Raw genomic sequence first — 21,598 nt, 5'->3', positions numbered from 1 at the left:
AATGCTTTGAAGTATTGTGCTTTAGACATAATTTTCAGATGGCGGAGTGTGAAAACTGTATATGCTCTTATTGTGAATTAACTCACAACAATACATTTGGTATGTACAGTACTTTTTGATGTTAAGAAGTAATGTTAAAGTCTATAATATTTAATTATTTTTAGTAATAGCTATTTGCCCAATTTGTCACAAAGTTAACTTGTTAGGAAATAAATTTGGTCTGTCCGTTTGTCATCCGTGTAATAGTTTCTTCGAGGCAACTGTGAAACATTCGTTCTATCCCTTATGCGACAGTAAAGAGACGTGCGAAGTCAAACGAGCAGACATCAAAACATGTGACTTCTGTCGGATGAGTAAATGCTATGCACGTGGAATGCAATCTAATAAAGTAATATGTAAGTATTTGATTTCAAGTATTATACTTTCTAGCATTCAAAAGTAGTTAATACTACAACTATTAGATTTTATATAAAATAACTCTGTAGTGGGCAATGATTACAAAGAAAAATTAAGTAGAAGACTAGAAAAAATTCCAACTTTGGTATGTCCTTTTAAAATTTTTTGGTGTTTTCTTATGTAAATTTGATAGCAACGAGTTTTTATTGTGTTTGTATGTCNCACTCCAATAAATAAATAGAATTGAAACGACACTTTGAAATATTTTCCCGATGAAAATGAATAATAATAATAAGTTTCAATAAAAATAATAAAATGTAAATTGAATGTTATCATAACAAGTTTGCTTGAATTTCCTTTCTTCTGAGATCGCAGCAATGCGCGACGGGTAAGCTAGTTACATTATAAAAATTGAATTTACATTAAACTGTGATATTGATCATATAAATATGTTTTATTACAATAAGTATAAAAATATAAACTATGTATGTATACAAAGTTAATAAATAAATACATATTTTCTAATAAAAGTTTCTTTTTATGTATAAAAAATATACTTTATGTAAAATGTTAAAGTGATTGTAGATTCTTCATCTGTTGTTGTAAATTTAAAATTTTAGCTTTGTATTCAGCCAATTGTTGTTCACTCTGAAATAATGAAGACACAAATCAATATTTTACATAAAACAATTTATTAAGACTCCAGAAACCTAGCTATGTCCAATAATGTCATTGGATTTATTTTAAACACATATTTAAAGACCAAATATTTTATAGAAATGTTATAAATAAGAAACCACATTTAAAAAAATTATATAAAAACATCCTTTCCTTTACATTTATTTAACACCACTAGCAAATTATGAATGCATTCAGAACAAGGCTTCACTTACCAGTGGATTTCTGAGTCTTGACTAAATAATTACCTAATTTACATTAAAAATTATTGAGATTTTAAGTACTTTCACAACATTAAGATGTTGTGAACAGCACAAAAAGTTTTATTAATAACAAATGTTTTTGAATCTTTCAAAGATAATCTATTTTAAAATAGAAAAAATTAACTGCAGAGTGAAATATCTAATTCATCATTCATATATATTTTCTTATCATTGTAATAAATTATATATTGTTTAATGTTATTGAATATATATTAGTTTTGTAANTTTGTATACAAAGTTAATAAATAAATACATATTTTCTAATAAAAGTTTCTTTTTATGTATAAAAAATATACTTTATGTAAAATGTTAAAGTGATTGTAGATTCTTCATCTGTTGTTGTAAATTTAAAATTTTAGCTTTGTATTCAGCCAATTGTTGTTCACTCTGAAATAATGAAGACACAAATCAATATTTTACATAAAACAATTTATTAAGACTCCAGAAACCTAGCTATGTCCAATAATGTCATTGGATTTATTTTAAACACATATTTAAAGACCAAATATTTTATAGAAATGTTATAAATAAGAAACCACATTTAAAAAAATTATATAAAAACATCCTTTCCTTTACATTTATTTAACACCACTAGCAAATTATGAATGCATTCAGAACAAGGCTTCACTTACCAGTGGATTTCTGAGTCTTGACTAAATAATTACCTAATTTACATTAAAAATTATTGAGATTTTAAGTACTTTCACAACATTAAGATGTTGTGAACAGCACAAAAAGTTTTATTAATAACAAATGTTTTTGAATCTTTCAAAGATAATCTATTTTAAAATAGAAAAAATTAACTGCAGAGTGAAATATCTAATTCATCATTCATATATATTTTCTTATCATTGAAATAAATTATATATTGTTTAATGTTATTGAATATATATTAGTTTTGTAATAAAAAATTTTCTTTTTTTAACATAATGACCATTAGAATCAAATATTTTCTTTATTTTAATATTCTATTTTATATAAAATTAATATACAGTATATGGAAAAAAAGAATAGTGAGGTTGCGGCTGAAGTTTTCAATGCAAAAACATGAATGTTGGATGTTCAGCGCTGCCATTCTGTAAGTTTAGAAGTTTGACAATGGCATTTGGAACATCAGTGGAATCATGCTTGATGTTCCAAACACCATTGTCAAACTTGTAGGCTTACAGGATGGCAGCGCTGAACATCCAGCGTTCACATTTTTGCATTGAAAACTTTGGCACAACCTTGCTAATATATTTTTTCTCTGTTAATAAAAACTTACATTACTAAAGTATTTCTAAACTGAATAGGTTTTATGCTGATTCAGTATTATAAAATATTAAGTTAATTAAATATACTTTTAATATTGCTTTTGTCTGGTTAAGTTTTTCATTTATTAATTCACTACACTTGATTCAATAGTAACTTTATTTCCACTTATTACACTAGGGACAGGGTTATTTTTATACTCCTTTACATTATTAGCTTGTGTTTCTCCAATATGCATTTTAGGCATATACCTCTGCTCAGTTGGAGTGACAATTATAAAATTTCAATTGTTCAGAGTTAAATCCTAATTCCTTGTAATAAGTCTGGAAATAAAATCACTATTGAATCAAGTACAGTGAATTAATATATAAATAAACTCTGACTGGTTTTAAGAAGTTTATGACAATGACAAAAATCCACTTGAAACTGGTATCACTATTATACAAAAAATGTTGCTTTAAACGTGCTATATGTAGAATTTACTTGAAGAATAAACATTTCAGTAAGTAATTAATGGATACAGTATATACAAAATTTAATAAAATTTACTAAAATATAAACTTTAATAAATCTTATGATATAAAATGGATTTTTTAAAAAATAGATGAAGAATTAATTGTTTTTAGGGAATAATAATCAAATGGATTATTATTTATTCCTTCCTATCTTCATTTTCTTAACAGGTTGTGAATGAAATCTAGCTTAACAATAGGGCAGCACAATTACATAACTTTGTTCATTACATATAAATAAAAATTAAAATATCAATAAACAATTTTTGTTATTTAGAGCTAATATTTTCTGGTTCACTAGCTCTTTAATAAAAGAGCTAGTGAACCCTTTAATAAAAGAGCTAGTGAAACAGAAAATATTTTACTTGAAAAGTTACTTGCCTTATGAAATTTTTTAACTTAAGAAATATGGAAAATTTGTAAGACATATATTCCATCAAATCTATATTTATATTTATACAGTATCATTGTATATTATCAAAAGATTTTTGTAGTCTATCATCAAAATACATATATGAAATATAAAAAAACACTATTAATTTTAAGAATTTTTTTATTGATGTTTCTTAATTTAAATAATTAATTCATATTTATAAAAACAATTAAGATTATATTATATATTTAATTTACCTGGGCAATTCGTATCTGTGAGTTTTCTAACTCTAAATATAGCTTCTCATTAGTTTGCTGAAGATTAAGTGTTTCAAGATACATCTCTTTTGTCTCTTTTTCTAATTTATCTGCAAGTCCTTTAGCTTCAGCTTTCCATCTAATTTAAAATGTTTTAAATATAAATTTGTTTTAATAATTTTAAATTTTATGAAAAACATTTCTGGAAATTATAAATATAAAATATTGAATTGTAAAAGTACTTAGTTATAATAAGATTTTAGCATAATCCTATACTGGAGTATAGGATTATGCTAAGATGGACGTTTTAAATATCTATATTTGTAAAATTGAACAAATTATGAATTTCTTCCTAATAGTTTTTTACTGGTTTGATAAAATACTTAATCTTTATTTGAGAATACATTTAAAATATTTTCCCTTTATTGCCATTAACATGACCCAAGTTTTAATTAGAATAGTTCATTTTGTTAAAAGAAAATTTGTCAGAACAGCTGTGGTAAAATTTAATTTTGAATTTCAAATTCTTTTAATAACTGTTATGTATGATAGTATTATAGTATACTATCTTAAGCATCAATAGTTCTTCTTTACTCTCTCCTGTTTTGTAGTTATCTTACAAAATATATATAACTCATATTTATCAATGCCTCATATATTATGTTATGTTTCTGAATATAAATTAGGAATCTCACTTTTATCTATACTTGAACTCTTAGTAAATAAAGTCTTTTACTGGCCATCTCCAATACTTCATTTGAACTTTTGTCCTATCTAATACTAGATTCTAGTAATAAATACTAGTAATTCTAATAATACTAGATAAGTATATTCCTAAGTATGCTTTCTTTATAATTTTCAAAATTTATAATCAAGTGCCATAAATATTTTTAACTGTTGTACTTGTGTATTTTCGAATATAGAAACATATCTTTTTTTGTCTTTCTGACATTAAAATGAAATTTAGGTTTCTCACCAGTTGATTGTAATTATTATTAATAGTGTCTTTGAGGGCAGTGTCATTCCAGATGTTATGTTCATATGTATAGATATAGCTTAAAAATTTTTAGTTTCATCATCATAAAAGTTGAAAGTAAAAATGAGTAAATACATTTTTCATTTTAATTAAAAAAAATTCCAAAAATGTCTTTTCTGTTTCCAACAGAGACTTACTATAAAATTCATCCATATTATCTATTGCCTTTTTCTAAAATAGTGAATTAAATTTTCATGGCAAACTGATCCAAATACCTTTGTGCACACAAATGGTTACATATGGAGACTTGGAGTAATAAAACAGAGGAAGAAGTTGAGAGACAGCAACCCAGAAGCAAACAAAACAGATAAAGATATCATATAGTTTTGTTGTATCTAATTTCTATTAACAGAATTTTCAGAAAATCATTCATAAAGCTAATAATTCAGTTTTAAACATGCTTTCAAAAACTTTTAACACAATTATTTAGCTCAAAACAGCAGTACAGATAAAATTTGTTATTTTTGTAATAAAGTTTAAATCAACAAAATATGAGAGCATGAGCTATTATTTTTGTCAATTTATGAAATTATAATTATTGGATATTTGTTGAAAGTTTCAGTGATCAGTCAGGATAAATAAATATTACACGTATTCACAAAAACCATGACTTTTTAAAAGTCTATCAGTTAAATATTAGTGGTGCTATAATCTTTTTTAATTTTTTTGAATGTTTGTCTTTGTTTAACAGTCAAGGATCAAGTCTAGATTCTAATTTTTATTTTATGTTTCTGCTTATGGATCATTGTAAAGTTTAGTCAGAGCAATTTTACATAAAAAAACTATTTATATGTTATACATTATAACTGTTATTTTTGCTATTATATATATACTTATATGTTTTAAAAAACTAAATAAATTTATTTACTTTTCACTCATTTTCTTCTGTGCATCCAACAATTTTTGTAATTCAAAAGCTGATGTTTGAAATCTTTCTTCTAAACTTCTTAATTGATATTGCCATTCTTCTTGTTGTTGCTGCAGTTTTTTCTTCAATGTTTTAATCTACATAAATGAATGTCATATTAATAAATATATATTCACATTACACAAAAAAAATTAACCTATTTACAATTTAGAAAAATATGTAAACTATTCACATCATATAACACATTAACAGTGCTTCACAATCTTTTCTCATGCATGACATACGTGAACATTTCCCAGAATTCTCTTGCACATCACAAGTAAAAATAAACAAAAAATATAAGAGTTACAAAGTACTAATCAAAAAAATATTGATTTATTGTTTTCTTACTTGTGATAATATAAAAATGTTTGAAATTAGTTTATAATCAATTTTCTTATTTCAATTTTTATTTCTTAACAACCAAAAATCATCCTAGATGAAGTATCACATAGTCTAGCATGAAAAGTACGATTGGTGTCTTGAGTCCATGATTATAAATACACACAGATACTGTAAAATATGATGCTCACTGTCTAAAAGACAAGTTTGTAAGTAAATGCATGCCATATTCTGGGAAATATATGATTGCAAAGGTGTAAAAGTTTGAAGCTTGCTATAATTCCTTGTATGTAATAGGCAAATCATTGTCCCTTTTGAGTCAACATGCATTTATCATATTCACAATTTGATATTTTTTGTAAACAGTCTAAACTTCAATTATCATATTCACATGTCCACCATAAACTATATGCTTTTCCTCCTCTTGGAGGCATTGTGCCTTGGCACACTGGTTTTAAAGCTCTGCATTAACAGATAGTATAATTATGATATGTTTTTTTTTTATTTACTGGAAAAAATAAATCATGAGAACTGTTTAAATTATTGCATGTTTGTGACCAAACTAAATAGTCTATCACTTACCAAAGCTCATGTATTGAATTCTCTCAATTCCAATGGTCAATGTTGTTTTTAACTTATTGCCAAATAAGTGTTTATATATTTTGTAACTGTTTCCTATTATTAAAATACAGTTAAGTATAAATCACATTTCACAATGAACATTTTTTAACAAACGTTGTTAAAAATTTCAGATGTTTACAATTTGTAATAAAATTATTACCATTTCTTTAATTATTCAAAATAATTCTAGAATGCACTGTTCCACAAAAAGTAAATATTAGTTAAAAATAATAATTAAGTATAAAATTTATCATCATTTTGTTAAAATATATTTTTGTTTCACAAATAATCAATGAAATAATTACATAGTCAGTTCAAAAAATAACCAAACTTTTTGTATTGGATGGAAATAGAATATCCTAGTGTCATGAGGTTGGTAATCTTACGACAGTCTTATGATCCATTTATTTTGCCAATATTCAGTCACTACTCAATTATTGTCTGTCAATACGGACTATGGCTGCCTCTTCCCATTTACAAAAAATATTTAGTAAATTAGATAAAATATTTCTTATTCTAAATAAACTCTCTAACTTTCTTTTTACCCCTAATGCTAATGTTGCTAGGTCCAAAATGGGAATTCCCAGCTTTACTGAACGTATCAAATAGTTTACTGAACTACAAATACTTCTATGGTTCTCCATTCGTTCTGATTGACTGTACCTAAGATTTCTGCCATGAGTTACTCATAACCAAACTTGTTTTTCTTTTTACCCCATCTTTTAGGCTTTCCATTTTTTTCAGATCATTTTTCTATCGTCTATTCAAAATATGGGCTGTGTAGAACAATCTTTACATGAAGATTTTCTATATTTTAAACACATTTGTAAATGGTTACTTTATAATATACAGGTAACCCCCGTATAACACGGTAGTTACGTTCCAAAAAATTGCCGTGTTATGCGAATCCGTGTTATACAAAACAAAGAACTAATACGAAAAGGAGGGTTAGGTTCCAAAAATTAAAAAACATGCTAGTATATTTTCATAATTAAGATAAATATCTTCATTAAAATTTTTTTAAGTGATACATATTAATATAAATTAAACAATGTTTTCTTCGTCATCACTAAAAACACTATTAATTAACCGAGAGCGTTTTCTTTTTGGCAAGTTATCCTTATCCTCTGAGCATTTTTCTGCATTATCTTCAGATCCATGCTTTACCTTTTGCAAAATGTATGTAATTTTAGATTGCTTGCTTCTAGTTAAAAGGTCTTTATAAATTTCCTTATATGGTGCTAAGCACTTATGAAGAATAAAGCAAGTATGGAATAAGGGAAAAACATTCGGCAACATCAGAAGCAGAAGCGTCGCGATCTGGCAACATTGAAACAAGTTTCGAGAAGGACTACGTGTATCAACAGAAGGCGAAAAGAGAAAATTTACATACTTAAGTACTAATAGTTCACGAAAATTATTATTTTCGTGAACTATTATTACTTAAGTATGTAAAAATTTATTACATTTCCTGTTGTACGAGGGTTTTACCCAATTCTCAAACCGTGTCAAAGTAAATCCGTGCTATAAAAGTACCGTGTTATACGGGGGATGGTACCAATTCTCGAACCGTGTTAGAGTGAATCCGTGCTATAGAAGTGCCATGTTATACGGGGGTTACCTGTATAATGTTTTGTTTCTATTTATTTATAATTTTTATCATGTACATTGATTTTTATTCTTTGTTATTTGTATTTTAATCTTTTGTTACTGGCATAGTTATTTTCGGGCAGAAGCTATCAATTGTTTTGTGACATTTCTTTTTGTATACACCAGTGATTCCCAATGGGGTCAGTACCACCTACCAGTGGTCATTGAAGAGATCTAAGGGGGCTTTTTTAGTCCAAGTACGGGGTGTTGAGGACAAACTGTCACTTCCCTGGGCAATACTTGCAAGAATACTCTGAAAAGTTTGATTAATACTAAAAATAATTGAAAACATGCTTCAACAAATAGTTCTAAATGTCTTTTAAGAAAAATCAGTCGATATTAAAAGTAGGTATTGGTACATTATAGCTTTGTTCCTAATACCTTTTCGACTAGTACATGAACAAGTCACAGCATGCGCAATGCACCACATGGAGCACTACAGTGTGTGTGTATGTTCAGTCTCAATCAACAAAGCTTATATTTACAAGTTTGCACATGTCATGACAAGATTAACACACATGCAGAATATCAAATCTATGCATGTTTTGACAAGTTCATTAAACATTACTATAAATATGTGAGGCTTTTTATCCATAAGAGATTGTTTCAAAGTTCCTTCAGAGAAAGTGTGAACCTAAAATTTCTATGCAGTATCTACAGATCACATTCAAAGGATAGCTTACATGGACCACTTATTAAAAATATATTTTTGTTACAATAACTATTTATCACAGAGGTAAGTAAGTACATATTTACTATTATTATTTGTTTATTATTGTTTTTCCAACCTAAGTTAGTAACGTAATTTAAAACTATCTTTTAAAACTTAAATTTACATAATTTAAATAATTTTTTACAAAAAATTTCTCTGTTGTAAAATATTCTATAAAACAACTTACATAAATTTAAATTTAAAATTTAAATGATTAAATTATAACAATAAATTTATTTAATATGGTGATGATTGGTCCTGTGAGATTTTTTTATTGTTTTTAATTTTACAGATAGACCCATGTCAGATTCACGGAAAAAATGTAGAAAATATAATGTCGAATATTTGAAATATGCTTTTATACAGGCACCCTTAAACAAGACATTACCAATGTGCCTGATTTGCCAGAGAGTTTTCTCAAATAATGCCATGAAACCTTCATGATTAGAAAAATATTTGACCAAAATGCATTCTGACAGAAAAGATAAAAATTTATCTTATTTTCAAATGCTCAAAAAACAACATTCAAGATGTCCAACTTTAGCTGGTATGTTTTCAGCAGCATCAAAACAAGACAATGATGGGTTACATGCCTCTTACAACATTTCCTTGCTTATTGCTAAATCAGAAAACTGCACACCATTGGAGAAGAATTGATACTGACAGCTGTGAGTGAGGTTCTATGTACTGTACTGCACAGTATACAGAACCATCTGATGATTTTAAGAAAATCCCATTAATTAAGCAATAATACAGTAAAGAGATGAATCGATAAAATGTCTGAGGATATGGAGAATTCTCTAACTGATGTTTTGAAGACTACTGAGTTTTCTTTACAGCTTCATGAATCTACTTTACCAAACATATGTTCACTTCATAAAATATGAAAAATTTGTCAAGAACTATTATTTGCAAAAAAAATTAGAAATGGATACTAAAGGAAAATCTATATTTGACGTATTGGAACACTATTTTAAAGAAAAAGGTATTCCTCTGGATAATATCATGTCCTTTACTACCGACGGTGCTCTGGCAATGGTTGGACAATACTGCAGGTTGATTTCATATTTAAAAAAGGTAGTACCAAATGTAGTCATTGTGCATTTTGTAATTCACAGACATTAGGTTGCAAAAAAAACCTTAGTGATTGCCTTCATTTCTCACTACAGTACGTAATTACAGCAATTAACAAGATCAGAAGCAATGCTCTCAATGATAGATTGTTTCGAAAACTTTGTGACAAAAACAACAAAGATTTCAATCATTTACTATTGCACATAGAAATTCGTTGGTTATCAAAGGGTATCTGTCTAAAAAGATTTTATGACCTCTGACTTTTTTCTTCGAGTATTTTCTGAATTATTTAATTAAATTTCAAAATTAATTTTTAATTATTAATCTTGGCATAATATGACAGATTACCTACTTTTAAGCCAAATTCTGTAATGTACAGACTGAGTCTAGTCTATAAATTAACTGGATTAGAAATATTATCTAGAGAAAAATAATACATAGTTCAAAACCAAAAAAGTACATTTGCAAATGAATAAATCTCATTCAATTGGATAGAATATTTATTTGAAAGATGTTTTTTCTGTTCACTGAACTTTTTCATCAAGATAGTATTGAACCTCATACATAGATCAAAAAAATTTTACTAAGCTAATTTCATTTATTTCTTTAAATATATAAAACAACAGCATAAAATAATTATAAATTTTATTTAAAAAACATAGCCTTAAGAAATCTAGTTATTTAAATACTAAGGATGGTTAATGCTCTTTTGTAATCAATACCATAAATAATATGATTTGAGTTATTAATATTTTAATGTTAAAATGTTATAAATTGAAGCAAATAAAAATGTATACTGACTTCTTTCTCAGCATTTTTCTCTAAAAGTAGTCCATTTTTTTCAGTATCTTTTATTTGTTGTTTCATTTGTTCAATTTCATCAGTTAATTTTACTTTCTCTAAGCAAATCTGACTGAATTCTTCTTGCAATTCTTGAACTCGTTCATGCAGGCTTAATTTCTCTTTACTGCATAAAGACATTTCATGTTGATGGCTATAATAAATTTAACAATTTATTCATTAGAATTGTTTAGGAATCAACTTATAAACTCTTGAAAAAACAATATTATATTCATGTCTTAATAATGCCATTCTTTCAAGAATAATTAATCAGCTAAATTATCAAGCTTTTAATTTATACAATACTGTTAAATAAATCTGTTAGGGGTAAATAAAAAATAAATATGATTATTTCATACTAATTCAAAATTAATAGATTCGTTTTATATTTTATCATTAAAGAAATATTTTTGAATTATAAAGAAATCATTTTCATTCTCAGCAGCAGTATGTAATATTTCAAAATTCAAAATATTATCAAAACAAACTTTGATGATAATTTCAAGAATATTTTGAATCTGAAATGTCTTCTATATCTGTACAGAAGAATGAATATCCAAAGATAATTTACACTTTTAAATGTAATAGATGTATGTAGTAGAATAAAAAAAACTGAACTTTTAATTAAATTGCCTCAATGTCCTTTTTTCCTTATTAATATGTAAATTTTCGACTATAAATTTGACTATCTTCTATTATCAGGACTTATTATACTGGTTTTACAGATAATATTACAAAGATTAACAGAAAACAATTTTTATTTTATTTCGTATACCTGGATACATACACAATTTTCCGAAACGCAAAATTGTGTATGTGTCCAGGTATATGAAATAAAATAAAAATTGTTTTCTGTTAATCTTTGTAATATTATCTGTAAAACCAGTATAATAAGTCCTGATAATAGAAGATAGTCAAATTTATAGTCGAAAATTTACATATTAATAAGGAAAAAAGGACATTGAGGCAATTTAATTAAAAGTTCAGTTTTTTTTATTCTACTACATACATCTATTACATTTAAAAGTGTAANAAATACAGTGGTACCTCAGGATACGAAATTAATCCGTTCCAAAACTGAGATCGTATCATGAAAATGTCGTAAGGTGAATCATTTTTTCCCATAAGATTACATGTAAAACCAAATAATTCATTCCAACACGAAAAACACACTCAAATTAAAGCTAAGTAGTACATTAAAAAAAATAACTATAGTAAGGAAAACACTGAAAAATGCGTTTTTGTAGTTGTAAATGTATAAATAACTATAATAGAATAATAATTGATAAAAATAATGTAGTTTTATTTTCACTTTACCTTTGAGGATAGACGACGGTGGAGGTGTAAACTGGTGGCAGAAGAGAGGGAGAAGGGAAATGATACAAAAACTTAACTTACATAGCATAATGTAACAACAGCTTAAAAATAACTCAGAAAAGATTAAAAAAAATAGTGTTGTTATATATATATATATTTTAAATTTTTATTCACTGCTTTTTGCTTTCTTTCCTTCACATCCACTGGATACAGGTTGCTTGGTAAAATATCTATCCAAAGAGGTTTGGCTTTGCCTACTATTTAAAATGTTTCTAAAATTACTTAGGCAAATGTCATTACTTTGAGCAGCAATACAGCTAGTGTGAACCTTTTGGGATGTCTCTTTTCAATAAAATCAGTCACTTTCTGATAATACCTCAAGATTTCTTTTATCGAGCGAGATCCTTCCACGACAAAGCAAACACGCGGACTGAGACAATGAACAGAAGTGAATAAAAAATGGTGCTGCAAACTAATGTAACGTCGTATGGTGAGTTTTTGTTCATATCGTGGAGCAAAAATATGTTTGAATTTCATGTCGTATCCTAAAAATTTCGTATGCTGGGATGTTCGTATCCTGAGGTACCACTGTATATGTATTCATATAATAAAAATTTACATCTTATTTCTCCAGCATTATATATATGATATATATATCATTTTTTATATTTCTCATTATTTATAGTAGTATAACTATAAGTGAAATCTATATCTATATCATTATGATGTAACTTTATATATAATTTTGTCTGATGACTGAATTTGATAAAGGTGAAGAATGAATTTAACATTAATAACAGTTTAATAAATTGATTCAAATGAAATGTAGTGGAGCAAGGTTTAATTAAGTGATAATTCAGTTCAAAAAACTTTTGCAATGCTGTTATTCACAAATATACTTCATATCTATAATAATCCCACCTCCACAAAAGGAATAGTTATTCTATTTGTTTGGATATTGGTAAGCATATCTGATGGAGTGAAACTATGAAGAATCAATCCATAGTTATAACGCTATAAACATTTCTCTTTTAATTTATAATTGAAATTGTCTATAATTTCTGATTGTCACATAATTTTTGCAAACTAAAACTTTCATACCTAGTCATTGTTCTACATAAATGTTTAGAACAAGTATTAGGTAATGTCTGCTTGTGTTTGTTTACACAGCACTATTACTATTACCAAATATTGTGTCTACAATCTGGTATTATATTTGGTAATCTGGTAAGTATTATATTTAACAAATTAATCACAGTTTGTTCTCTAATTATTGTAAAGTCTTAGTTTCACTTGAATGAATTTTGCAAATCAAATCAAATCATTAAGTGAGAATATATCCTGAAAATATTTATTTGGCTATAATTACTACTTTTATTGCAACTGAAATACTTAATGCTTTCTTGATATCATATATAATTATTTTAAATAAAAAACTCTAATTATTTTTATAAGGTCTTTTATCCTTTTCAATTTCTTTTTTTAATAAAATTCATTTTAATATGTTATTTCCTAAAATCTTAGGCAAATTCCATATATGATAAAATAAAAAATAATAAAAAATTGATTCTAAGTAATTAATAAAAACATTTCATACACTTAATACTTTATAAACAGAATTCATTACAATAAATTATCATCATAGAATTAGTCTCTTACAATAATCACTGAAATAAAGCTTAATAAAATTAGTTTCATTTTGATAAATAAATTACTATAAAGTATAAAACTAAAAATTTGCTCTAACTCAATAAAATTTTACACAAACTGTGATTCTTTACCAAGTTTCCATTTTCTTTATTTTGGACTCCAAAGACTGAATTTTCAATTGAGCTTGATTTCGAGATTGTTCTGCAGTAGCAAGACGTTTAGTAAGATCGTCAAACAGTAAACTGTTTTGTGGTTTACTCTGCAAACCTTCTTTACGTAATAATTCTAATTCTTCTTCTGCTGCTCGTTTTTCTCGAACAACACGATCATACTGTGTCTGCTTTTCATTATTATCCTATAAAATAAATCTTCATATTAATGTGATTTACATTATCAGTAAGCTGCAGATTTTCTGGTGAAAAAATTGACTAATTTGGTGGATGGAATGTAGGACATTTTCCCTTAAAATGGTGAAAAATTGGTTCTGATTTTATATGTACAATAGACCCCCTATAAAACGGGTTCATATAGTTCAGATTCCTATATAACAGCAAAAAAATTGTGACCATATTCGTATAAACACGCTAAAAGAGACTTATATAATTTAGTAAAACGTCATCGCGGACTCATGTCACGACAGAATTGGTCGAATCTAGACCAATAGCAGATATTGCACAAACCGTTAAGTTTAAACGAGCAGAGGACCTACTAAAAACCATTTATTATTTAATGTCCATAAAAATTATATTTATATTAATGATGTCTCCAAAGTTCAGCAAAGTTTTTGCAGAAAAATAATTTATCAGGAAGCATATGAGCGCCATTCGATGCACCGCTCCACGACAAAAACAAGCTTAAGCAATGGCGTCATCGAATGATGCACACTTGGTAAGTAATCCTACAATTTTTTGTTTATAGCATAGTTTATATGGATTATTCCCAAAAATTATACGTATTTTGGAAATGTTGAGTCGAATTAGTCTAGAATCGATTAATTTTATGGAAGAAAACCTTTCAAACAGCTGTAGTTTGTGAACTGCATACGTGCTGGGCTGTGATTGGCTCATGTATTTAAGGACTCGTAGAAAATGGATTTCATAAAAACAGGAATGTATCTACCATGTTATAGGGGGGCGACTGTATTTATGATTTGTTAATTTGTGAAATAAACAAATAAATAGTATTTTTTTAATAAGCTTATTATCCTGCACTGAATTATTAACATTGCTTTGCTTTGTGTTGGAATTGTAATTGGTTAATTGTAATATTATGTTGTATGCCTGTACATACAGGATTTCTTTGTACTAATAAATAAAATAAATAAATGAAATTTTACCAGTAACATAACTTTCCCAAGAAAATGGCATTTTATTTTCTGAATTAGCATACCTGAGAACATTTCTGTTATCAAACCTGAAACTTTGCTGGTGGTTTTTGTAAGTTGAGAAAGATTTGTCAACATCAATAAATGCCAATGGAGTATATATTGTTTTTACAGCATATTCTGAGTCCAATGTATTTGTTGCTACATATTCTAAGTCTGGATTTTTGGATGAACTATTTAATTTTTGCTTGGTAAAGTCATCTTCCAGCCTACTTCACACTTCACATTTCTGCTCTTGTTTAGTCAAATAGTTTTTTTTGAGATGTTTTATTTGTTGTGTCAGAAATTTGAAAATGTGAACAGTGAAAAGTTTACAGATTGTGTCCTCCTTCTAAATAAGTTTTTTGGCATTTGTTATGGCTTCAGAATTTAATCAATCCAAATTTCCAAGATATTTACTTGATAGTATCAAAATTTTCAGCATAAAACATGGCTACATCAATCCAGGTAGCTCATCTTGTTTTAATCATGTAAGTTGAAAATGATATCCTTGTAGATTTTTCTGATGAAAAGATGACTTCAGCTGTACCATCCTCATTTCCATGTCAAATCAGTTAGCATATTCCACCTGAATGCTTTCACATCCATGATGTAATTCATGTGCAATGCAAGTGATATTCTTCAATTTGCTAAACAAATTCTTAATGAATGCAAAGACAAAAGCATATATGCTGCTTGGTCTGTCATCATATTTTATGCCTGTAGGCTTCAAGACACTGTATTTATATCAAAAAATGCTCAGCTAACTATAGTACTATTTGTTCACTACACACTGTACATTTTCAGTAATGCTGAAGTAGCAGGCTTTCCATCAAAGGATACACTGTGAATCTCTCATTTAATCCAGGAAGAAATATATGGGATTGTCAACAATTATAGTACTAATTCATTCAATTACAGAGGTATATAAAGGAGAAACAATTTTTCCTTAACATGCTTTCATCAGGGTTTTTACATATTTCTTGAATAAATGTTTAAGTGTGGAATGCTTCACCTTATGGAGAGGTATGCCTTTTTGAAGAAATAGAGGTCATGCTTGTAAAAATTTCATTTTCTGGCATCTTATTGTTTGGCTTTCTGTTCAAGAGATGGCACAATGAAGTTTTGGCATAAGGTAGACCCTGATTTGATAGGTGCTTCAAATTCTTTGTATGCAGGTCAAGATTTTTGATGATTTATATCTACTGTTATTACATTGCAGAAATTACAGAAAATTACTAAAACTGTCTGTAACAATACCTTCATTTTCTTATCTTTTTGTGATATCTCAGATTTTTCTGGTACTTAATTTCAGTTTTTTGTTTCCTTTTATTGGTAACTAGTAGCCCGGGACGCCCTCTAGTGGGCGTTATTTACAAATTTCCATGAGGCACGGTTCCTTTGACTTTTTTGTTCCTATCAATATGCTGTACAGTTCCGTTAAAGTCCCAATGGTAAGATTTACTCTCCGAATGAAGAGGTGGTGAACCCCCAAACCGTACACCCCTGTATTAACAATAAAGTCAAAGGAGTCATACCCCTACTTGCGACCCTTCGAGAGATATAAGCCCCTGAAATAATAAATTCCTATTACAAATATACTGAATTATTTATATTGTTATATTGACCAAATAATAATTTATTGGCAAAATGAATAATAAAAATTTATATCGTTAATTTAAATAAGAATTTAAATTGTTAATTTGAATGTTTGAAATATGATACACGATAGGGGCGCCTCTAGTGTCCGTTTTCAAACGGTTACGGGACGGACGGACGGCGACCGGACGGATACCCGTTGAATGGGTTATATATATATATATAAGGGAAAGTATGGCGATCGTTCAAAAACTGATCCCTCCAAAATGTTTACATTTTTTGGACCCAGGGGACCTTGAAACGTCAAGAAATGCAAAAAAAAATAATAATAAATAAAAATAAATTGTGGTTCTTTTTCTGTATGTATGAATGCGAATTTGCGCGAGGAACACGATTTTGTTCACCCTGTTTGAAGCTTAATAATTCCTGTGTTTTGTCGAAAATTTCTAAAGTTTCTAAAAAGGGAAATCGTGCATTAGGGGAAATGCTATTAAATTTTAGTGGTTAAAGATTGAGGGAGTGGGGAGATAGAAGGGGTCATATCTGGAGTGGAGTCGGACTTAATGATGATTTTACTCAATATTAGCAATTATACTTTTTTCTTTATAAAACTCATCTNCCCTCGGTATCGTATACCTATCATCGACGATGACGTCACTGGTAAGACGATACCTGGGTAAACATTGGCAGCATTTAAACTTCTTCTAACTGACGCTCCACAGTGTACCCGAGGAAGGCCTATTAAGAAGGCCAAAAACGTTTGTACTCCAGTCAATAAGGCTAGAAATTTAGTGAGAAAGGTTTTGTGCTGATAATCTTTCTAACACACCGGGTTGAATATAAAACTTCTTACTTGTAACCAATTAACCAAAGCAACATTCATTTTTAAAATGCAAACGTTTTCAACGCGTCCTTCTGGGCTCTTCTTCAGGCATTCACTCAAAACCGTTGCAAGCTGGTTCTTAAACTTTCAAATTTCTTTCAAATGTATTCACTTATGTATTCCTAATGCACATGCATTCCAAATCCAATGAAACTTCATTAGACAAATATACGATTCAAAATGCAAACTGTTTATAATTGAAAAGATTATAAATGTGAATAAATAAATAAATAAATATAATATAATATAATAAATTCAAATGTTATCATCCATTAGGAATTGTCACACTGTAGAAAGTGACATTTCTTCTTTATAATTAATGCTTGTGGATTTGCATTCTGCTTTAAACATTTCAATTGCTTCTAATATCTTGAGGTGATCTTGATGTGGGTGGTGAGAACAATACATGCCATCAAATTCGGCTGTGATGTCAGGGTCTGTTGCATATGTCAAAAGGGTTGTTGTATACTTATTTTGTAGTATGTCCGATTTATGTTCTTTCAATCGTACTTCTAAAGACCTCTTGGTTGCACCTACATAAACCATTTGTCTATCCAACCTGCCATCCATTATAGGTACTTTGTAGATGCACAGTAATCTATTCAGGTTTGGACGATCTTTTCCATTCCTTAGTAGGCTATAAATGGTCCGACATCTCCTATATGCTACTTTGATCTCCCGTTTCCTGGCAATGGCAGTATATATTGATTTTAGAATCAGGTTATATGTGACGGGAACTATCATCTTGCTATCTGCATTTTCCTTATTATATCTTTCTTCTAGATTAGTCAATACCCTCTGCTTATGTTTGTAGTTTTCACTTAACTTATGCACCAGGTCGGTGTACCCATATTTCTTTGCTATCATTTCTATATTATTTATTTCCTGCGTTAAAGCCTATGTTGTGGAAGAATGTGTGTACAATGATATTAATATCATTAGTAGGGTGTATTATTTGATATAATTAAAAACCCCTGAAAAATAACAACCACTCATAAACATCACTTTTGCTTGGAACCACCAATAGCCACAAAATAGGGTTTTACCATATTTATACATATATATTCTGTACTAATACTTTTTGCTTTAATCTATTTATTTTAGAAAGAGAAAATAATTCAAACGTTTTAGAATTATCCAGCATATTAAAATTGTTATAACCATAGTTTTAAACTAAATAATATAATCTTGTGGAATTTTCAAACTGACAAAATCATCAAGGAATAAACATCACTTGCAAGGTTTCACTAATCACAGATCAGTTAAAAGAGATTTAATATTTGATCAAAGATTCTAGAATTAAATTAAACATAATTATTAAGAAATTTACAAACATTCTGGCTAAAGTTATAAGAATACAGGAAAAAAACTTTATATATAAAATTTTGTTTATATTGTTATGATAAACTATCAGTCATTTAACCCAAATACTTATTGACATTTGTAATTCTAACAGATTATAGGACATAAAATGAAAGTCCAATCTGATATCATTTGATTTTAAATTATTTAAAAAGACTCTATATATAACAATAGAAAGTTAATAAACATACATGTACTTAACGCATAATGTCAGATATTAATGACAATAAAATATTACTTACTTTTGCTTTTGTAATTTAGTAATTTCAGTTTCAAAATTTTTAATTTGCATATTTAATTTTTCTTCATTTTGCTGGTACAGTAATAATCTTAAAACAATGAACAACACAATTTAAAATATTTTTTATCATATTGAATATTATAACAATATACAAAATAAATAAATTATTACCTGTTATTCAACTCATTATTTTCCATTTCTAAGTTTAATAGTTTTGTTTGACAATTGTGATATTTTTTCTGAGATTCATCAGCTGAAGATTCCTGCAGATGATGATAAATTACATATATACTGTGTAAAGATATTACAATAATTTTTTTCATATTTAAATAATTAAATTTTTTTCTATAATGTCTTCAATTTATTGTTATACAAACTTCACCTTAATTTAAAATTTAATTTTTAGTCATTTTTGAATCAATCAAAGATAAAATTTAAATATTAATGTTTAAATTTGATAGTTTCACTTTAGAATAGCTAAAGGATATTAATCAAAACTTTCCATTTTATTGTAATATGCATTTTAAATTATCATATTTTAGAATGTATAAAATATACAAATCAACTTCCCTATTATAAAATTATTTATTACAAATTTCGTTTCACTGAATTTTTTTAGGAAACATTAAAATTATTAAACATTATTTTTAAATGCAAAAAATCCCATTTAAGAAAGTTTAATTTTTATATAATTAAGCTTTGAAAGCTTGATAAATAAAAAATCTTATTTTTCATATTGATAAATATGTCAATTGGTTAAGATGCTAACTTGTATCTGCAACTATCACACATCAGATGGCAATTAAAAAGAGAATCTACAGTACCAGCATCAAACATATCACTTTATTATCAGTTAAACAGTGTATTGTATAGTGTAAAATGAGTTTAGTGCAAAAAAGTTCATTATCTCTAAACATGAATGCTTGAGTATTAAATAAAAACTACAAATTATATAAGAATATTCTTTTAGAAAATAAAAGATTATTATTTATGTAGTGTGTTTTCTTTCTACTATTGGTGCACTTACTATTCAATGAATTTTCTATATAAAAATTCCTCTCCTGAGGCAATTCATTATACAGATGTTTGACTGTAATTCTTTTTTTTTTTTTTAATATATATCTTTAGTTTACTTATACTTCTTTGTTCTTCAATGTAACATAATTTAAATCAAAATATTTTGTATAAGACTCAAAAAATTATTTTTATTTTTTTCTGTTCCACAAACACTAAGTAACTCAAATGCATTTTACATGGAACAATTCAAAACAAAACCAAATGTTAGCCTTTCATGTTCCATTTTAAACTGTTCTATATCCTGACAATGGTCTATCAAACAGACTGAAAACATTTGAATTTTTTAATAAAACATTACTGTTTATGGTGTTATTGTTTGCTAAACCAGAGTTAATTAGAAAAAACACAATGATTTTAATTAGTAAATGGGCTTTAAGTAATATAGAAAAATTTATATATGTCTATTTTAAAGTTATTTTTATCAACGTTTAAACATTTCATTTGTCTGAAATCTAGTTATATTATAAAGCTAGATGAATTTAGATTTCATTGTTAAATAGCATAGTCAGTTTGAATACCAATTATAGCAAAACAGTATTATTTACAGAAAAATAATAATTAATGATATTTCTTTTAGATTATTGATAATGTGTTTTGACTTTATACCAGGGCTGTGGAGTCGGAGTTGTGGAGTTTTGGTGTTTTGGCCGGTGTCGGAGTCGTGGAGTTTTGGTGTTTTGGCTGGAGTCGGAGTCGGAGTCGTCAAAAAATCCACCGACTCCGACTCCCTTTTTACTTACCAACTTGTTATGTATATGAAACGAAGTTGGATTCGGATGGTAAGGAAAAGTCGGAGTCGGTAGATTTTTACGCGACTCCACAGCCCTGCTTTAAACATGTTTGATTTATTCTATAATCTATGGTAACTTACATAACTTATGAGATTTGTTTTTCAAATATATACAGTTAATTTGAGATTATAAAAAATATTTTAAAGATATTTTCATATAATATCTAAAATTTAAAAACATATGTAAGAAACATTTCTCAACTTAAACATAAAATTATGTTTAAGTTGAGAAATGTTACATAACATAACAGTTATTGGTTGTCTATTTAACGTAACTTTTTTTTTTCCTTTACTTGTTTACCAACCAATAGCTGTTAAGACTGTGTATCTAAAAATAGAATATGTTTTTGGTGTTTTTGAAAAATTATAAAACAAATTAAAAAGATTAGATATTATTTTAGTAC

The 21,598-nt window shown here is 27.4% G+C and overlaps 2 protein-coding genes across 2 annotated transcripts in view; one reads left to right on the top strand and one right to left on the bottom strand.

Annotated features, from left to right (window-relative positions):
* On the top strand, positions 1 to 580 carry LOC111622604 (nuclear hormone receptor family member nhr-89-like). The gene is made up of 3 exons (XM_023365018.1): positions 1 to 99; positions 165 to 395; positions 486 to 580. The coding sequence occupies exons 1-3, from the start codon at positions 39 to 41 to the stop codon at positions 578 to 580; spliced, it is 387 nt and encodes a 128-aa protein (XP_023220786.1). The 5' UTR covers positions 1 to 38.
* Positions 581 to 1,610: 1,030 nt separating this feature from the next.
* LOC111622596 (sodium channel and clathrin linker 1-like) overlaps positions 1,611 to 21,598 on the bottom strand; it is a 44,815-nt gene continuing 24,827 nt past the window's right edge. Inside the window, exons 7-11 of the mRNA XM_023365008.1 lie at positions 14,011 to 14,234; positions 10,874 to 11,066; positions 5,635 to 5,771; positions 3,731 to 3,869; positions 1,611 to 1,724 (exon numbers count right to left, since the gene is read on the bottom strand). Coding sequence (XP_023220776.1) covers positions 1,647 to 1,724; positions 3,731 to 3,869; positions 5,635 to 5,771; positions 10,874 to 11,066; positions 14,011 to 14,234 — 771 coding nt within the window. The 3' untranslated portion in view covers positions 1,611 to 1,646. The remainder of the gene's footprint in view (positions 1,725 to 3,730; positions 3,870 to 5,634; positions 5,772 to 10,873; positions 11,067 to 14,010; positions 14,235 to 21,598) is intronic.

Source organism: Centruroides sculpturatus, unplaced genomic scaffold (genome assembly GCF_000671375.1).
Source record: "Centruroides sculpturatus isolate CEXI.00-Female unplaced genomic scaffold, Cexi_2.0 scaffold23, whole genome shotgun sequence".
Taxonomy (NCBI): domain Eukaryota; kingdom Metazoa; phylum Arthropoda; class Arachnida; order Scorpiones; family Buthidae; genus Centruroides; species Centruroides sculpturatus.
Note: the sequence above shows the minus strand (reverse complement) of the source record. Positions and strands in the feature narration are given on the sequence as shown.